The following is a 15,205-nucleotide window of genomic DNA, read 5'->3' on the forward strand; positions in this document are numbered from 1 at the left end:
ATGATGGCACACAGCACCCGCAATGGCGAGGCAAGTGCCAGACCACAGTGCCTAGAAATGAAAAGCGTGGCGAGATCATGCAGTCCACCTCCCGGCCCAGCTGCCAGGACATGGGCAGCAGGGAACACCAGGAGGCCGGGGGCATGGAGGTGAAGGTGTGGGAGATACCCCAGGGGCTGGAGTGGACAGGCCACTGTGCCAGGGGGCTGGTAACTACAGACATGCTCAAGGGGACTGGCAGTGCCAGGAACTGAGGGAGAGGCAGGAGAACACTGGGCAGAGAGGCTGCTGGGTGAGGGCGGCAGTGCTGGGGGGAGGGTTTGGTGGAGGTGGGGGGAGGGGCAGTGCAGGGGAGGTTAGTGGTGAGGGAGGCCTTGTTGGAGGGGGCAGGGAGAGGTGGAGAGTGGCGATGGGGGGAGGTTGTTGGGGGGGCGGGGAGAGGGGAAGTGCGGGGGGGTGTTGGGGGAGGGGCAGCGCGGGGGGGTGTTGGGGAGGCAGGGGAGGGGCGGCAGGGGGAGGTAGCGGGGGTGTTGGGGGAGGGGCGGCGCGGGGGGAGTGCTGGGGGGCGCCGCGGGGGTGTTGGGGGAGGATGTTGGGGGAGGGGGGTGCGGGGGGGTAGCGGGGGTGTTGGGGGAGGGGCGGCGCGGGGGGAGCGCTGGGGGGCGCCGCGGGGGTGTTGGGGGAGGGGGACGCGGGGGGGTAGCGGGGTGTTGGGGAGAGGCGGCGCGGGGGGAGTTTTGGGGGCGGCGCGGGGCGGGGTAGCGGGGGGTGTTGGGGGAGGGGCGGCGCGGGGGGAGCGCTGGGGGGCGCCGCGGGGGTGTTGGGGGAGGGGGACGCGGGGGGGTAGCGGGGGTGTTGGGGAGAGGCGGCGCGGGGGGAGTTTTGGGGGCGGCGCGGGGCGGGGTAGCGGGGGGTGTTGGGGGAGGGGCGGCGCGGGGGGAGCGCTGGGGGGCGCCGCGGGGGTGTTGGGGGAGGGGGACGCGGGGGGGTAGCGGGGGTGTTGGGGGAGGGGCGGCGCGGGGGGAGTTTTGGGGGCGGCGCGGGCGGGGTTGCGGGGGGAGTTTTGGGGGCGGCGCGGGGGAGTTGCGGGGGTGTTGGGGGAGGGGCGGCGCGGGGGGGGGTGTTGGCGGGGACGAGGCGGACTCAGACCAGCCGAGTCATCGATGTCAGCAGGCGACAGCGGCGAGCGCCGAATCCTCGAGTCCGCCCGGAAAAGGGGCCAGGCGGGGCGGGCCAATCAGGGCCGGCGGGGTTGTGGAGGGGGTAGTTTGGACTTGGGAGGTAAGTGGGGGGCAGGGTAAGTTGTGGGGAAGGCATTGGGAGGGGGTAGGGTAGGTTGTGGGGGATTGGAGGAGGTGGGGGTCAGGGTAAGTTGTGGGGAGGGCATTGGGAGGGGGTAGGGTAGGTTGTGGGGGATTGGAGGAGGTGGGGGTCAGGGTAAGTTGTGGGGAGGGCATTGGGAGGGGGTAGGGTAGGTTGTGGGGGATTGGAGGAGGTGGGGGTCAGGGTAAGTTGTGGGGAGGGCATTGGGAGGGGGTAGGGTAGGTTGTGGGGGATTGGAGGAGGTGGGGGTCAGGGTAAGTTGTGGGGAAGGCATTGGGAGGGGGTAGGGTAGGTTGTGGGGGATTGGAGGAGGTGGGGGTCAGGGTAAGTTGTGGGGAGGGCATTGGGAGGGGGTAGGGTAGGTTGTGGGGGATTGAAGGAGGTGGGGGTCAGGGTAAGTTGTGGAGAGGGCATTGGGAGGGGGTAGGGTAGGTTGTGGGGGATTGGAGGAGGTGGGGGTCAGGGTAAGTTGTGGGGAAGGCATTGGGAGGGGGTAGGGTAGGTTGTGGGGGATTGGAGGAGGTGGGGGTCAGGGTAAGTTGTGGGGAGGGCATTGGGAGGGGGTAGGGTAGGTTGTGGGGGATTGGAGGAGGTGGGGGGCAGGGTAAGTTGTGGGGAGGGCATTGGGAGGGGGTAGGGTAGGTTGTGGGGGATTGGAGGAGGTGGGGTAGGTGGGGGGCAGGGAAAGTTGTGGGGAGGGCATTGGGAGGGGGTAGGGTAGGTTGTGGGGGATTGGAGGAAGTAGGTTTGGGGTAACATTAATCCCCTCATTTACAATGTATTTACAATACAAGAGCAGGGGGTTGGACTAGATGACCTTCAGGGGTCCCTTCCAACCCTGATATTCTATGATTCTAAAGTCAAGGCCACATGTGCATGAGACCTGAAAGAGCAAGTGGGCAGGAGGAACCTCAGCATTTCCCAGGCCAGCTGTGTGCCTGGGGGCTGGGCCTCACAAGCCATCTTAGTAACACTCCAGCCCTGGGCAGTAGAGAGTGAAAGTTACCTCCGTCGGAGGACTCTTTTTGCCCAGTGTGACATGAATTTGGAGGATCTCAAATCATTTCATAGCACGGCAAGCAGCCATGTCACAACTGAGTTTAAGTGGGTGCCCCCTTCAGTCAAGAGGCCAAAGATCACAGAGTCTGAACTGTTACCTCTGACAGAATGTCCTGGGGAGCCCTGTGGCCCATTGGCAGGGGGCAGATGAAGCTTTGGATGGAGAGGGCTGCAGTAGCTTTTGGTCAATTCACTTTAAAGACAGAGTGAGCCCCAAACACACTGTAAACCTTTTGTGAATTTTCTTAATCCAGTCCCTAAAGCTGTTGGTAAGACTATGCCCCTGGCAATATACCCTCTGGCTGGTGATAGTGTTGAGAGTTTGGGGAGTAACTGAACTCTTACATCTGTGTGGTGTGAATAGAAAAGTTACAAGTTCTGTTCCTGGTGCAAAGGCTACTTCCGTCTTGCAGCATATTGTTTCCTGTGGCATCATTTGGCATTGGTTAGAAAGGCCAGGGAGTAGAAACAGTATTCCATGTGCCAATGCTGAAGAAAAGTAAATAGTTCAGGATTTTAACATCTTTTATTATATGCCAGTATGACTGGCAAATGTGGGCAGAAAGTAAAGGAGTACTTGTGGCACCTTAGAGACTAACCAATTTATTTGAGCATAAGCTTTCGTGAGCTACAGCTCACTGTGTGTATAAAAGATCTTCTGCACTTTCCACAGTATGCATCCGATGAAGTGAGCTGTAGCTCACGAAAGCTTATGCTCAGATAAATTGGTTAGTCTCTAAGGTGCCACAAGTCCTCCTTTTCTTTTTGCGAATACAGACTAACACGGCTGTTACTCTGAAATATGGGCAGAGTTACTCAGTACACAGAAGGGCTTAGGGCAGTGGTTCTCAACCAGGGGTATGCAGAGATCTTCCACAGGTTACATCAACTCATTTAGGTATTTGCCTCGTTTTACAACAGGCTACATAAAAAGGACTACTGAAGTCAGTACAAACTAAAATTTCATAGAGACAGTGACTTGTTTTATACTGCTCTATATTATTAGACATTGAAATGTAAGTACAATATTTATATTACATTTGATTATTTTATAATTATATGGTAAAAATTAGAAATTAAGCAATTTTTCAGTAATAGTGTGCAGTGACACTTCTGTATTTTTACGTCTGATTTTGTAAGCAAGTAGTTTTTAAGAGAGGTGAAACTTGGGGTACTCAAGGCAAATCAGACTCCTGAAACGGGTAGAGTAGTCGAAAACTTGAGTACCACTAGCTTAGGATAACTAGTATTTATCACTTTGCCCTAATATTTCCTGCCTCTTTCTTACCTGGCTGTGGGTTTTCTCTCACTGAGGATGGTGTCCCAAGAGGTGGAGAAGGGTTCAGTGGGATGCTTTTATTTAGCACTGTCATAAATATAAAGGGAAGGGTAAACCCCTTTAAAATCCCTCCTGGCCAGAGGAAAACTCCTCTTACCTGTAAGAAGCTAAAGGTAACCTTGCTGGCACCTGACCAAAATGACCAATGAGGAGACAAAATACTTTCAAAAGCTGGGAGGAGGGAGAAAAACAAAGGGTCTGTGTCTGTCTGTATGCTGCTTTTGCCGGGGACAGAACAGGAATGAAGTCTTAGAATTTAGTAAGTAATCTAGCTAGGTATGTGTTAGATTATGATTTCTTTAAATGGCAGAGAAAAGAGCTGTGCTGAATAGAATGACTATTCCTGTCCGTGTGTCTTTTTTGTAACTTAAGGTTTTGCCTAGAGGGATTCTCTATGTTTTGAATCTAATTACCCTGTAAGGTATCTACCATCCTGATTTTACAGAGATGATTCCTTTACTTCTATTAAAAGTCTTCTTGTAAGAAAACTGAATGCTTTTTCATTGTTCTAAGATCCAAGGGTTTGGGTCTGTGGTCACCTATGCAAATCGGTGAGGATTTTTACCAAACCTTCCCCAGGAAGTGGGGTGCAAGGGTTAGGAGGATTTTGGGGGGAGAGATGTGTCCAAACTACGTTTCCCAGTAAACCCAGATAAAGTTTGGTGGTGGCAGTGAAAATCCAAGGGTAAAATAATTTTGTACCTTGGGGAAGTTTTAACCTGAGCTGGTAAAAGTAAGCTTAGGAGGTTTTCATGCAGGTCTCCACATCTGTACCCTAGAGTTCAGAGTGGGGAAGGGACCTTGACAAGCACACAGACCACATGCTTGGCCTTTTGCAATCTCAGTAGACAAGACAGTATTATTCAGATAAAAATGACCAGAAGATGGATTGAACCCCAAACTGTACCAACTATTTTATTGATTGTAATAATAATACCTAGCTTTTATATAACGCTTTTTTCCAGTGGATGTCAATGTGCTTTCCAAAGAATGTGCGTACCATTTCCCCCATTTTACAGATGGGGAAACAGAGGCACTGAGAACTTTACTACCACTCTTTTATTTGGCTAGTACAGTGGCATAATGTATGCAACGTTGTATTTTGTATCTGAAAGAGTCCTGGGAAGTAGCGATAAGGTTCATAACAAATACCCTAGAACATCAGTGTTAAGCCCTATGTGCATTCTGAGCTAAAACTTGATAAATATGCTTGTTTTCCCTAATATAATTTCTTGTCTCACTGGTATGTTCACTTTCCCCAGGAAGGGGATAGGATTAATCCTAACTAAAGCTATATGCGGAACTCCTACAGGTACCTGTGAAGTTGAAATCTTATTTGGAATCTTTTATATAAAGATCAAAATAATTTGTGCTGTTGGGAACTTATTTTTCTTTCTTCAGAATGAGATATGGATTGATTTGATAGAAGGTATTCACAAATGTGCGTATAGATAAATATTTTGCTTGAATGTGTGCATCTAATTGCAGTTTATTCCTTCTGCAGCTTTCTAAACGTAGTGTAACATTTCAATGGCTACCCAGATGACTGATGGTCATCGACGGTTCCTGCAGGTGCTGATGTCTCATGGAATAATGGAAGGGTCGGTGGCTAGAACATTACACAGGGACTGCTGTGAAATCCATAAAGGTTAGTGTCATTTCCTTAGAAAAATAGCAGTGTAGTGAATGAGAGAACAGAGTAAAATTGGGCTTTCTATTGCAACCTTCATATGTTGTACCAATAAAATAAAAACCAGCAGGATCTTATTAAAGGGAAAAAGGCAAAATACCACATTTATTGTGAATACAGAAAGAATCATAGTAAGCAGTTAGTTATAGCTATAACATTCCATTCAATCTCATATTTATTCTCACATTCATTCATTCATTCATACAAACACACACACACACACACACAGGTTCTGCAAGGTTGTTATCATAGTTAACAGCCTTAGAGTTGCTCATGCCAAGTCACTGGCCAGGTGGCCTGGACATGAGGAGGGAGCAGGGCCTTGTCAGATGCTCATCTGATGCTCCTGGAAGTTGGTTTGCAGAATCAGACCCCAAAGTTCTCACTTTTTAGAGTCTATTTTTATAGGAATTTCTTCCTATGCCAGTCTATGGGAATTGCTTCGTCATGCTGTTGCTGAATCAATCAGCAGATAGCACATTCCTGACGGCTCCAAGATGTTATCTTGTTCTTTGGTTCTCCCATCCTTGAGGCTGTTGGGTGGATTCCAGTCTGCCCTCCGGGGCGGGGGGGTCCTCTGGTTATTTCCACTTGACGCCTTCTTCAGCTGATGGACACTGGATTCTTAGGCTGGCACCTCCCTGATCATTCAGTTATTATCCACACCAAGCATCCATCCACATACATCCTCTATCTCTATTTTAATCACAATGGTTAATACAACAAAAGGGCGGGGAGTCTCTGGGTGCTGTTTCTGTTGTTCGAGTATTGCTTTGAGTCTCTCTCTCTGTGAATTGCTTTGAGAACAGACTCTGTCTTAGAATGTACTAACACAATTAGCAGCTTGCAAGTTTCACACAGAGAGGGAGAGAAACAGCACCAAAAACCAAGAGACCTCTTAATTAGTAATACCCTGGAATTTAAACTCTGGGGAATCAAACTCATTTGTGATTTTAATACAGAACTTCTTTAATATGATCCAACATAATCCCCCTTTTGACACTAAGATTTATAATCGTCAGTGTCACTTTCTATGTAGCCTATTCAAGAGAAAGTACTGTGAGGCAATTTGAGTTTGTGATTCCAATTCATGCCACATACATGATCCTAGTGATGTATCTTTACTACAAGGTTCTGGGGCAACAGGCAAGGTGAGGCACACCCACTTTTGAGGAGTCCATTCGGTACAACCTCTAGTGTCCAATAGCTTCCCTCCCTCCCCAGCTCACTGGCTCAAGGTCCAGGGTAGCCAAAAGGATCCCATGTGTAATATGGGGAGTGGGTTAACCTTCAATACCTTTGCCTCCAGGGACTGTTGGTGTGCAATTTTGACAACAATTTCTCCCATTAACAAGTCTGGTTTACAATAGTGGAAACATATTGCATCCATTCATATTGATAAGTGTCAAACAATGATCTCTTTCTTTTTTAACAAATGCATCAAACCCTTAATATTTCCCAATATGACCCAGAACATTTTGTGTTCCAAAGTAGCTAGTGCAAGTATCTGCATTTCAGTGCATCCCATAGCTATGGCTGTGTAGTTTCCTATTTCTAAATATTTTTTTTCTTATGGATAAGCCATGTGGTAGTATTAAGCCATTACTAAAGATTCCATCGGCCTTTTAGGTTACCCAGACCAATTTGGACCAAGTCTACATTGGCATGTACTTGTTTTTGTATCAGGCTGTCCTGTAGCTGGGACAGAAAGCTTAATTTATTTTTAAGTTCCTGCAGGTCTTCAGTATTTTTTTTTTTTTAAAACACACAACAGTGCTAGCAACAAGACAAAACACAAGACAAAACATAGAACACAGAACACAATTTCTATTGTGACAGTAGATTCATGGTATTGGGTTGCTTTTCAGCTGGCAGCTTTTCCTGATTTTCTGAAAGACAAAAAAACATGTTTCTACCCCTTTTGGGGTGGCAGATTATTGCTTAAAATATTTCTTTTACAAATACCCTTGCTGATTGCAGGCAAAACAGAGAAATTGCCCCCATATTTTCCTGTTTTTGTTCTATAGGCAGGCCAGGTTTCAAAGGCTTTTATCTTTTAAGGGTTATGGGGAAATTATCCCACTGTTTAGTCATTAAATCCCTGAGTTTTCCTTCTTATACAGCAGACCAAATTTATAATGTTTTTCCTGCTGTGTTAAGCTTTAAGTTTTATTTACAGGTAATAACTGAGAAGCATCATTACCATACGACCTTAAAGGATTTTTCCAAAAATCATACACACTATACGTTGTTACAGGGATACTTATTATCATTAAATTTATTAAAATTATCTTGTTATCCCATGCCTTTTATTTAGACAATTTGTTTGCTGACCAGGTATGTCCTTTATCTGCAGCTCCTTTGTGCTGCTAGTTCTTTCCTTCCTTTATCATTTAGGTAATTTGCATTTTCACAGAAACTTCCTGCTTTTGGATTTAAAGCCATCAGCAGCTCAGAGACTCTATCTTAAAAGGGACACAATCAACTTTCACCAGAGTTTTGATTACTTTTAACTTCTGCTTCCAAAACACACAGCAATCTGAAAAAGAAAACCCAACCTATTGTGGCTCCCTTTGGAGCCCTAATAGCATTTTAATTAAGTAGCATGGTATGTTTGCATTTCTTTTGCCCCTTCTACAATATACCCTGCACATGTTCTGGGGCAAATGCACATTTCTTCCATAGTTTAACTTCTATAACATTATCCAGATCCATTTTTACATAAGGTGTCACTTTTTCTTTTTTTGCTTACAGAGTTTTCATGTACCTTTATCAAAGTGACAGTCTGATTACTCAGAGCCATTTTAAGACTCAGTGTTTCTAACATTGCTTCTTTTTGTTTTGTGCACCTCACCTCTGCTGTTGCTTCAGAGAGGCACTGTCTTTTTTAATTTTTTTTTTACTACAACTCTCATCTGCTATTTTGTTACAAAAACAAAAACAAAAAACAAACAAAAAGAATCCAAATTTTTTTTTTTTATATTCTCCTGATTTTGACTGCCCTGCTGCAGCCACAACTTAATAACATTTTAAATTTTGTAAAGCAGTGAGTTACCTTTTAAGGGTTAAATGCCAAATCCCAAAGCCAAACAACACTAATTACCTGTGTCTAGCAAAAAGGTCTGTCAGTTTTGCAACTTTGAATTAAAGAGTCAAATGGATTTTTAGTGGCATTATTTAAAACAAAAACAAAACTAACTGGTCCTTAGAACTTGACATATTTACACACACACAGACAGATACATACACGTTTTCTTTTCCTTAACATCCCTTCCACACTGCTCTGTTTTTTACATCTTACATTCCCTTTATACATTTGAGGCAGTTAAGTTCCAATAGAACCCTCTTATGTTCTTTTAGCAAATTTGACTAAATTGTCCAGTCAAATGATTTTAATCAGATAGTTTATTTTTGCCTGGCTAATTTACAGACATTCCTTTGGAAAAGGGCCCATTTTTCTTTCAGAATGGCTGCAAAGAAACCAAGAATGCTCTAACACTTTTCCTTTTTAACATTTTCGGTTAAAAGTTGTTTGGGTGAAATACAAAGTTTAACTGCTTAATTCCCTCCAGCCTCTGCAGAGTTAACTTTTTTTTTTTTTTTACTCTCTTTTCTCTTTGTAATTATGCCTGGGGGTGCCGTACATAGGACCTTCTCCCCCTTTACCTGCCTCTCTCCAGCCTCTGCAGAGTTAACTTTTTCACTCTTTTTGTATTCCTGGAGTGCCTCTTTCACTATTTTCATCTGGCTTTGGATATTTGTAGCCAGCACCTTCCAATTGTCTGCTCCCTTTTCCGTTTGTGCCTTTTCCTCTTTACATGAAAACAAGCGGAGGGAAGAATCCTTACATGCCTCCCACAACAACCAAATTGCTGCTGCATCTCTTTTGGCAGCACTAGAAGGTTTGTATATGAGGATATACTGAGCCAATCTATCCTCTAGGTCCGAAATAGTGCAGACATCAGCTAGGGCTTGTTTAGTCCAAGGACTGTGCCCACATTTTTGAAGGATTTGTTTAAAAGGTGTAATTTCTTTAACAAAAGGTGAGGTTGGAGTTCCTTCTGACTCCATTCCTCCCTCTGGTACTGGCTTACCCTGTTTTCTTTTAAACATCTTAACATGGATATTTCAATCTCTTTGTCACTGCTGGTATTACTTAGCAAGTGACACAGCCTAGATTCTGAAATCATAGCTTAATCTATGCGTTTTTCCCCTGCTACCTTCTCGGAGGCCAGCAGGTCCCCTGCTACCTTCTCGGAGGCCAGCAGGTCCCCTGCTACCTTCTCGGAGGCCAGCAGGTCCCCTGCTACCTTCTCGGAGGCCAGCAGGTCCCCTGCTACCTTCTCGGAGGCCAGCAGGTCCCCTGCTACCTTCTCGGAGGCCAGCAGGTCCCCTGCTACCTTCTCGGAGGCCAGCAGGTCCCCTGCTACCTTCTCGGAGGCCAGCAGGTCCCCTGCTACCTTCTCGGAGGCCAGCAGGTCCCCTGCTACCTTCTCGGAGGCCAGCAGGTCCCCTGCTACCTTCTCGGAGGCCAGCAGGTCCCCTGCTACCTTCTCGGAGGCCAGCAGGTCCCCTGCTACCTTCTCGGAGGCCAGCAGGTCCCCTGCTACCTTCTCGGAGGCCAGCAGGTCCCCTGCTACCTTCTCGGAGGCCAGCAGGTCCCCTGCTACCTTCTCGGAGGCCAGCAGGTCCCCTGCTACCTTCTCGGAGGCCAGCAGGTCCCCTGCTACCTTCTCGGAGGCCAGCAGGTCCCCTGCTACCTTCTCGGAGGCCAGCAGGTCCCCTGCTACCTTCTCGGAGGCCAGCAGGTCCCCTGCTACCTTCTCGGAGGCCAGCAGGTCCCCTGCTACCTTCTCGGAGGCCAGCAGGTCCCCTGCTACCTTCTCGGAGGCCAGCAGGTCCCCTGCTACCTTCTCGGAGGCCAGCAGGTCCCCTGCTACCTTCTCGGAGGCCAGCAGGTCCCCTGCTACCTTCTCGGAGGCCAGCAGGTCCCCTGCTACCTTCTCGGAGGCCAGCAGGTCCCCTGCTACCTTCTCGGAGGCCAGCAGGTCCCCTGCTACCTTCTCGGAGGCCAGCAGGTCCCCTGCTACCTTCTCGGAGGCCAGCAGGTCCCCTGCTACCTTCTCGGAGGCCAGCAGGTCCCCTGCTACCTTCTCGGAGGCCAGCAGGTCCCCTGCTACCTTCTCGGAGGCCAGCAGGTCCCCTGCTACCTTCTCGGAGGCCAGCAGGTCCCCTGCTACCTTCTCGGAGGCCAGCAGGTCCCCTGCTACCTTCTCGGAGGCCAGCAGGTCCCCTGCTACCTTCTCGGAGGCCAGCAGGTCCCCTGCTACCTTCTCGGAGGCCAGCAGGTCCCCTGCTACCTTCTCGGAGGCCAGCAGGTCCCCTGCTACCTTCTCGGAGGCCAGCAGGTCCCCTGCTACCTTCTCGGAGGCCAGCAGGTCCCCTGCTACCTTCTCGGAGGCCAGCAGGTCCCCTGCTACCTTCTCGGAGGCCAGCAGGTCCCCTGCTACCTTCTCGGAGGCCAGCAGGTCCCCTGCTACCTTCTCGGAGGCCAGCAGGTCCCCTGCTACCTTCTCGGAGGCCAGCAGGTCCCCTGCTACCTTCTCGGAGGCCAGCAGGTCCCCTGCTACCTTCTCGGAGGCCAGCAGGTCCCCTGCTACCTTCTCGGAGGCCAGCAGGTCCCCTGCTACCTTCTCGGAGGCCAGCAGGTCCCCTGCTACCTTCTCGGAGGCCAGCAGGTCCCCTGCTACCTTCTCGGAGGCCAGCAGGTCCCCTGCTACCTTCTCGGAGGCCAGCAGGTCCCCTGCTACCTTCTCGGAGGCCAGCAGGTCTGGTTTAACCTAATAGAAATGCCTAGCTCACTAGAGCTGGCGGTGTGCACACCAATATTTACAATAACTGAGGTTTTTTACCAATATTCCCCCTTTCGCAATTCTCCACCAAAATGTTGTACCAATAAAATAAAAACCAGCAGGATCTTATTAAAGGGAAAAAGGCAAAATACCACATTTATTGTGAATACAGAAAGAATCATAGTAAGCAGTTAGTTATAGCTATAACATTCCATTCAATCTCATATTTATTCTCACATTCATTCATTCATACAAACACACACACACACACACACACACAGGTTCTGCAAGGTTGTTATCATAGTTAACAGCCTTAGAGTTGCTCATGCCAAGTCACTGGCCAGGTGGCCTGGACATGAGGAGAGAGCAGGGCCTTGTCAGATGCTCATCTGATGCTCCTGGAAGTTGGTTTGCAGAATCAGACCCCAAAGTTCTCACTTTTTAGAGTCTATTTTTATAGGAATTTCTTCCTATGCCAGTCTATGGGAATTGCTTCATCATGCTGTTGCTGAATCAATCAGCAGATAGCACATTCCTGATGGCTCCAAGATGTTATCTTGTTCTTTGGTTCTCCCATCCTTGAGGCTGTTGGGTGGATTCCAGTCTGCCCTCCGGGGCGGGGGGGTCCTCTGGTTATTTCCACTTGACGCCTTCTTCAGCCGATGGACACTGGATTCTTAGGCTGGCACCTCCCTGATCATTCAGTTATTATCCACACCAAGCATCCATCCACATACATCCTCTATCTCTATTTTAATCACAATGGTTAATACAACAAAAGGGCGGGGAGTCTCTGGGTGCTGTTTCTGTTGTTACAGAGTATTGCTTTGAGTCTCTCTCTCTGTGAACTGCTTTGAGAACAGACTCTGTCTTAGAATGTACTAACACAATTAGCAGCTTGCAAGTTTCACACATAGAGGGAGAGAAACAGCACCAGAAACCAAGAGACCTCTTAATTAGTAATACCCTGGAATTTAAACTCTGGGGAATCAAACTCATTTGTGATTTTAATACAGAACTTCTTTAATATGATCCAACACATATTCTGGGTATCCCAAAGTGCTTTCCGGAGCTACCAGTTAGGTAACATGTTGACTTTGTAGGCAAATTGTGTGCTCAGCAGTAGTACACACCTAGCCTTACCAAGACCTCTTCTACTCAGGAAAACATTGGTCAGATCATTGAGGTTATTACTGACACTGACCCATTTAAAACTGGGATCTCTCTCGTTTTCCTGGTCAGAAGCCAGTGAGATGGGCAGAGGGGATCTTGTTTTAATGCTCTAATCCAGGACTTTAGAACTCTACATGAGCAGCAGAGGTTCACTTGCACAGATCTGATGGCAGGAGTGGGGCCTAATTATACAAGCAGAAACAGCAAAACTGACTATAAATACACAGTAACAGCTGAATGAAAAGGAGATTTTCTTTAATTTCTTTGAACTACCGTAGTCAGGGTGTTATGTAGGCAGAAATATTTCAGAGAAGTGTGCTTTTTAAATGGGGAATTTAGTAGGTCCTTTCCACATGAAGTAACATGTCACTAGTTCCAGATTGCAGTGTTAAATCTGACTAACAGATGTGCATCAGCCTCAGTTTACAAACAGCTGCATTCCTGGCTAGCATATACCCTGTAGAAAGTTACATTAAAATAATGTTAATTGTGTAAACAGCCCAAATAAAAACAAAGAAATTTAGGGTTAAACCAATTCAAACCTCACCAAAAACATGTAAAAGCTTTTACAAAAATAACAAGGAGTCCGGTGGCACCTTAAAGACTAACAGATTTATTTTGGCATAAGCTTTTGTGGGTAAATAACCACTTCTTCAGATGGGTGGGTAAAAAACCACTTCTTCTGTTAGTCTTTAAGGTGCCACCGGACTCCTTGTTGTTTTTGTGGATACAGACTAACACGGCTACCCCCTGATACTTTTACAAAAATAGTGTCTTTAGATCTGCATATTTAAAACTTTATTCATATTTGCAATTAACAGTTTTTAAGTAATGCCTTTTTGGCAGTGTTAAATTTGCCACTTCATCCTTTATTGGAAGGCTTTTCTTTGGAATTTTATATAACATATTTGCCTGGGGGGAAAAGTATCTCTCAAGGCTAAATCTTTCCACCAGATTTAACTACATATTCACTAGTCCCTCTAGACACAGTAGTGACCTCTGTACATTATAAAACAGGAATTTTGGTTTTGTGCTTTCAGTTTAATTTGAAGTTCTTTTTCAGTCTTCAATGGTATAGGAATGTGTAATCAATTTAGTTTTGATGTTTCAGAACTGCTTACTATCTGTATTATACCTTCACTAATTTTGAAAATGTGATGGACAAACTGAAATTAAGCTGAAATGAGTAACATTTTTAGTTAATTAGTAATTTTTAGCAGTAGGTGATACAATCTGATAAAGTGAAAACTAAACTGCTGCTTGCAAAACAAAAACTGAAAGCGTCGAAGGTCACAAGACCTACATCTTTCACATATTTGCAAACAAGACTAATTGGAAAGTAATTAGTACAAAGATATCTACAGGCTTAGGTCTGTAGATGCTTCTGAACCTGAATAGCTTTACCAACTGATGCTACTCCTCACGTGAGTAAAGAGTGTAGGATTGGGCTCTAAGGCAGCTTCTGAAAGTTATTAAGATAAGACAGTTTTGGGTAGAAAAAAGTTAAGTGACTTGTTTTGTTTAAGAAAAAAGCCTAGTCCTCTGGATCGAGAGGAGTCAGCTGAATTGGTTCAGGCACCTGATAAGGATGCCCCCAGAAGCTTCCACTGGAACTTTACTGGGCATGTCTCACTGGGCGGAGGCCCCAAGGCTGACCCGGGACACAGTGAAGGGATATTATCTTCCACCTGCTGGGGAATCCCCCAGGAGGAGCTGGAACCTGTTGTGGAGGAAAAGAAGGTCTGGCCCTCCCTGCTTTCTATGCTGCTGCTGCAATCCTCACCAGGAAAAGCGGCATAAAGGAAAAAGATGACTATGATGATGGAATCCAGGTAGCTCTAGAATATTAGTTGGCTTAAATCTTGGCTCAAATTAAGTTGGTATGCGGTAGTACAGCATACCAATGCCTCTTAAGGTACTTTCTTGTTTTTCAGAATCTCAGATTTAATGGGAAAAAGTAACTCTCTAGCTGTTATGACTGCAAAGAAAACCTCAACACTGTGAACTGAATACAACCAATGCAGAAATACCTACACGAGTCTGCAGAGAGCCTGGAACGATAGCTCAGAGGGTGAACTGCCCCTTTCATCTTAGTGAGGGGTATGGGTTTGTCTACATGGAGGAGCTTTTGTAGAATCAGCTAGGGTTTGAATTTTAAAGCACGCTAACCCCCCTCCCCCCCCCCATGGGGAGTTATTCTGCACTAAGGGTGCTATTTTGTGGTTTAGTTTAATCCACTTCCAAAGTAAAATCTATTCCAGTCTATTTCCCCATGTAGACAAGCCATAACTCAGGTGCCCAACGATAATTTAATTATCACCATTGTTCCCTATGTGAGAAAGGGGAAGGAGAGATCACAGAACTGCTCAATCTACTGTGAACTACCTTTAATTTTAGCACTATTGGTGGGGTGGTGTTTGGGAGATACCACTACTTATTTTTGTTCCTTAATCAGAATGAGCCCAGCAATGTCAGTGGGCATATTTAAACCCCTCAGAAGGGGAGCCAAGCTAAGGAGTCCAGTGAAGCTCAGAGAGCAGGAACAATCCTATTTTAAAACATTTGTGCAATCTCCCATGAGCAATATCTTATTGTGGTGACTAACATGAGTAAAACAAGGGAGAGTACCATTGCTTCCCCTATACCCCTCAAATTCAAAACTGGCTTAATTTTTTTCCTGAAGACACACAAGTCATTGTGCCTTGTTTGATAAAGATATGTATTGTAATTAGCAGAGATGTCCTGAACCAGAGGTCTGGATCAGAGCAA

At 46.7% G+C, this 15,205-nt stretch overlaps 1 protein-coding gene across 4 annotated transcripts in view; it reads left to right on the plus strand.

Moving 5' to 3' along the window:
- Nucleotides 1-1,154: 1,154 nt before the first annotated feature.
- The window catches only part of NSMCE1 (NSE1 homolog, SMC5-SMC6 complex component), a 45,869-nt gene continuing 31,818 nt past the window's right edge, over nucleotides 1,155-15,205 (plus strand). For 3 of the 4 annotated variants that reach the window (XM_084641385.1, XM_084641386.1, XM_084641387.1), the window contains exons 1-2: nucleotides 1,156-1,281; nucleotides 5,226-5,369. In XM_084641385.1, the coding sequence (XP_084497511.1) occupies nucleotides 5,252-5,369 (118 nt within the window). In that variant the 5' untranslated portion in view covers nucleotides 1,156-1,281; nucleotides 5,226-5,251. Of the gene's footprint in view, nucleotides 1,282-5,225; nucleotides 5,370-15,205 lie in introns of all 4 variants that reach the window. The other variant, XM_084641388.1, reaches the window with a different exon arrangement.

This window comes from Lepidochelys olivacea, assembly GCF_965140295.1.
Source record: "Lepidochelys olivacea isolate rLepOli2 genome assembly, chromosome: 10".
Classification (NCBI taxonomy): Eukaryota; Metazoa; Chordata; order Testudines; family Cheloniidae; genus Lepidochelys; species Lepidochelys olivacea.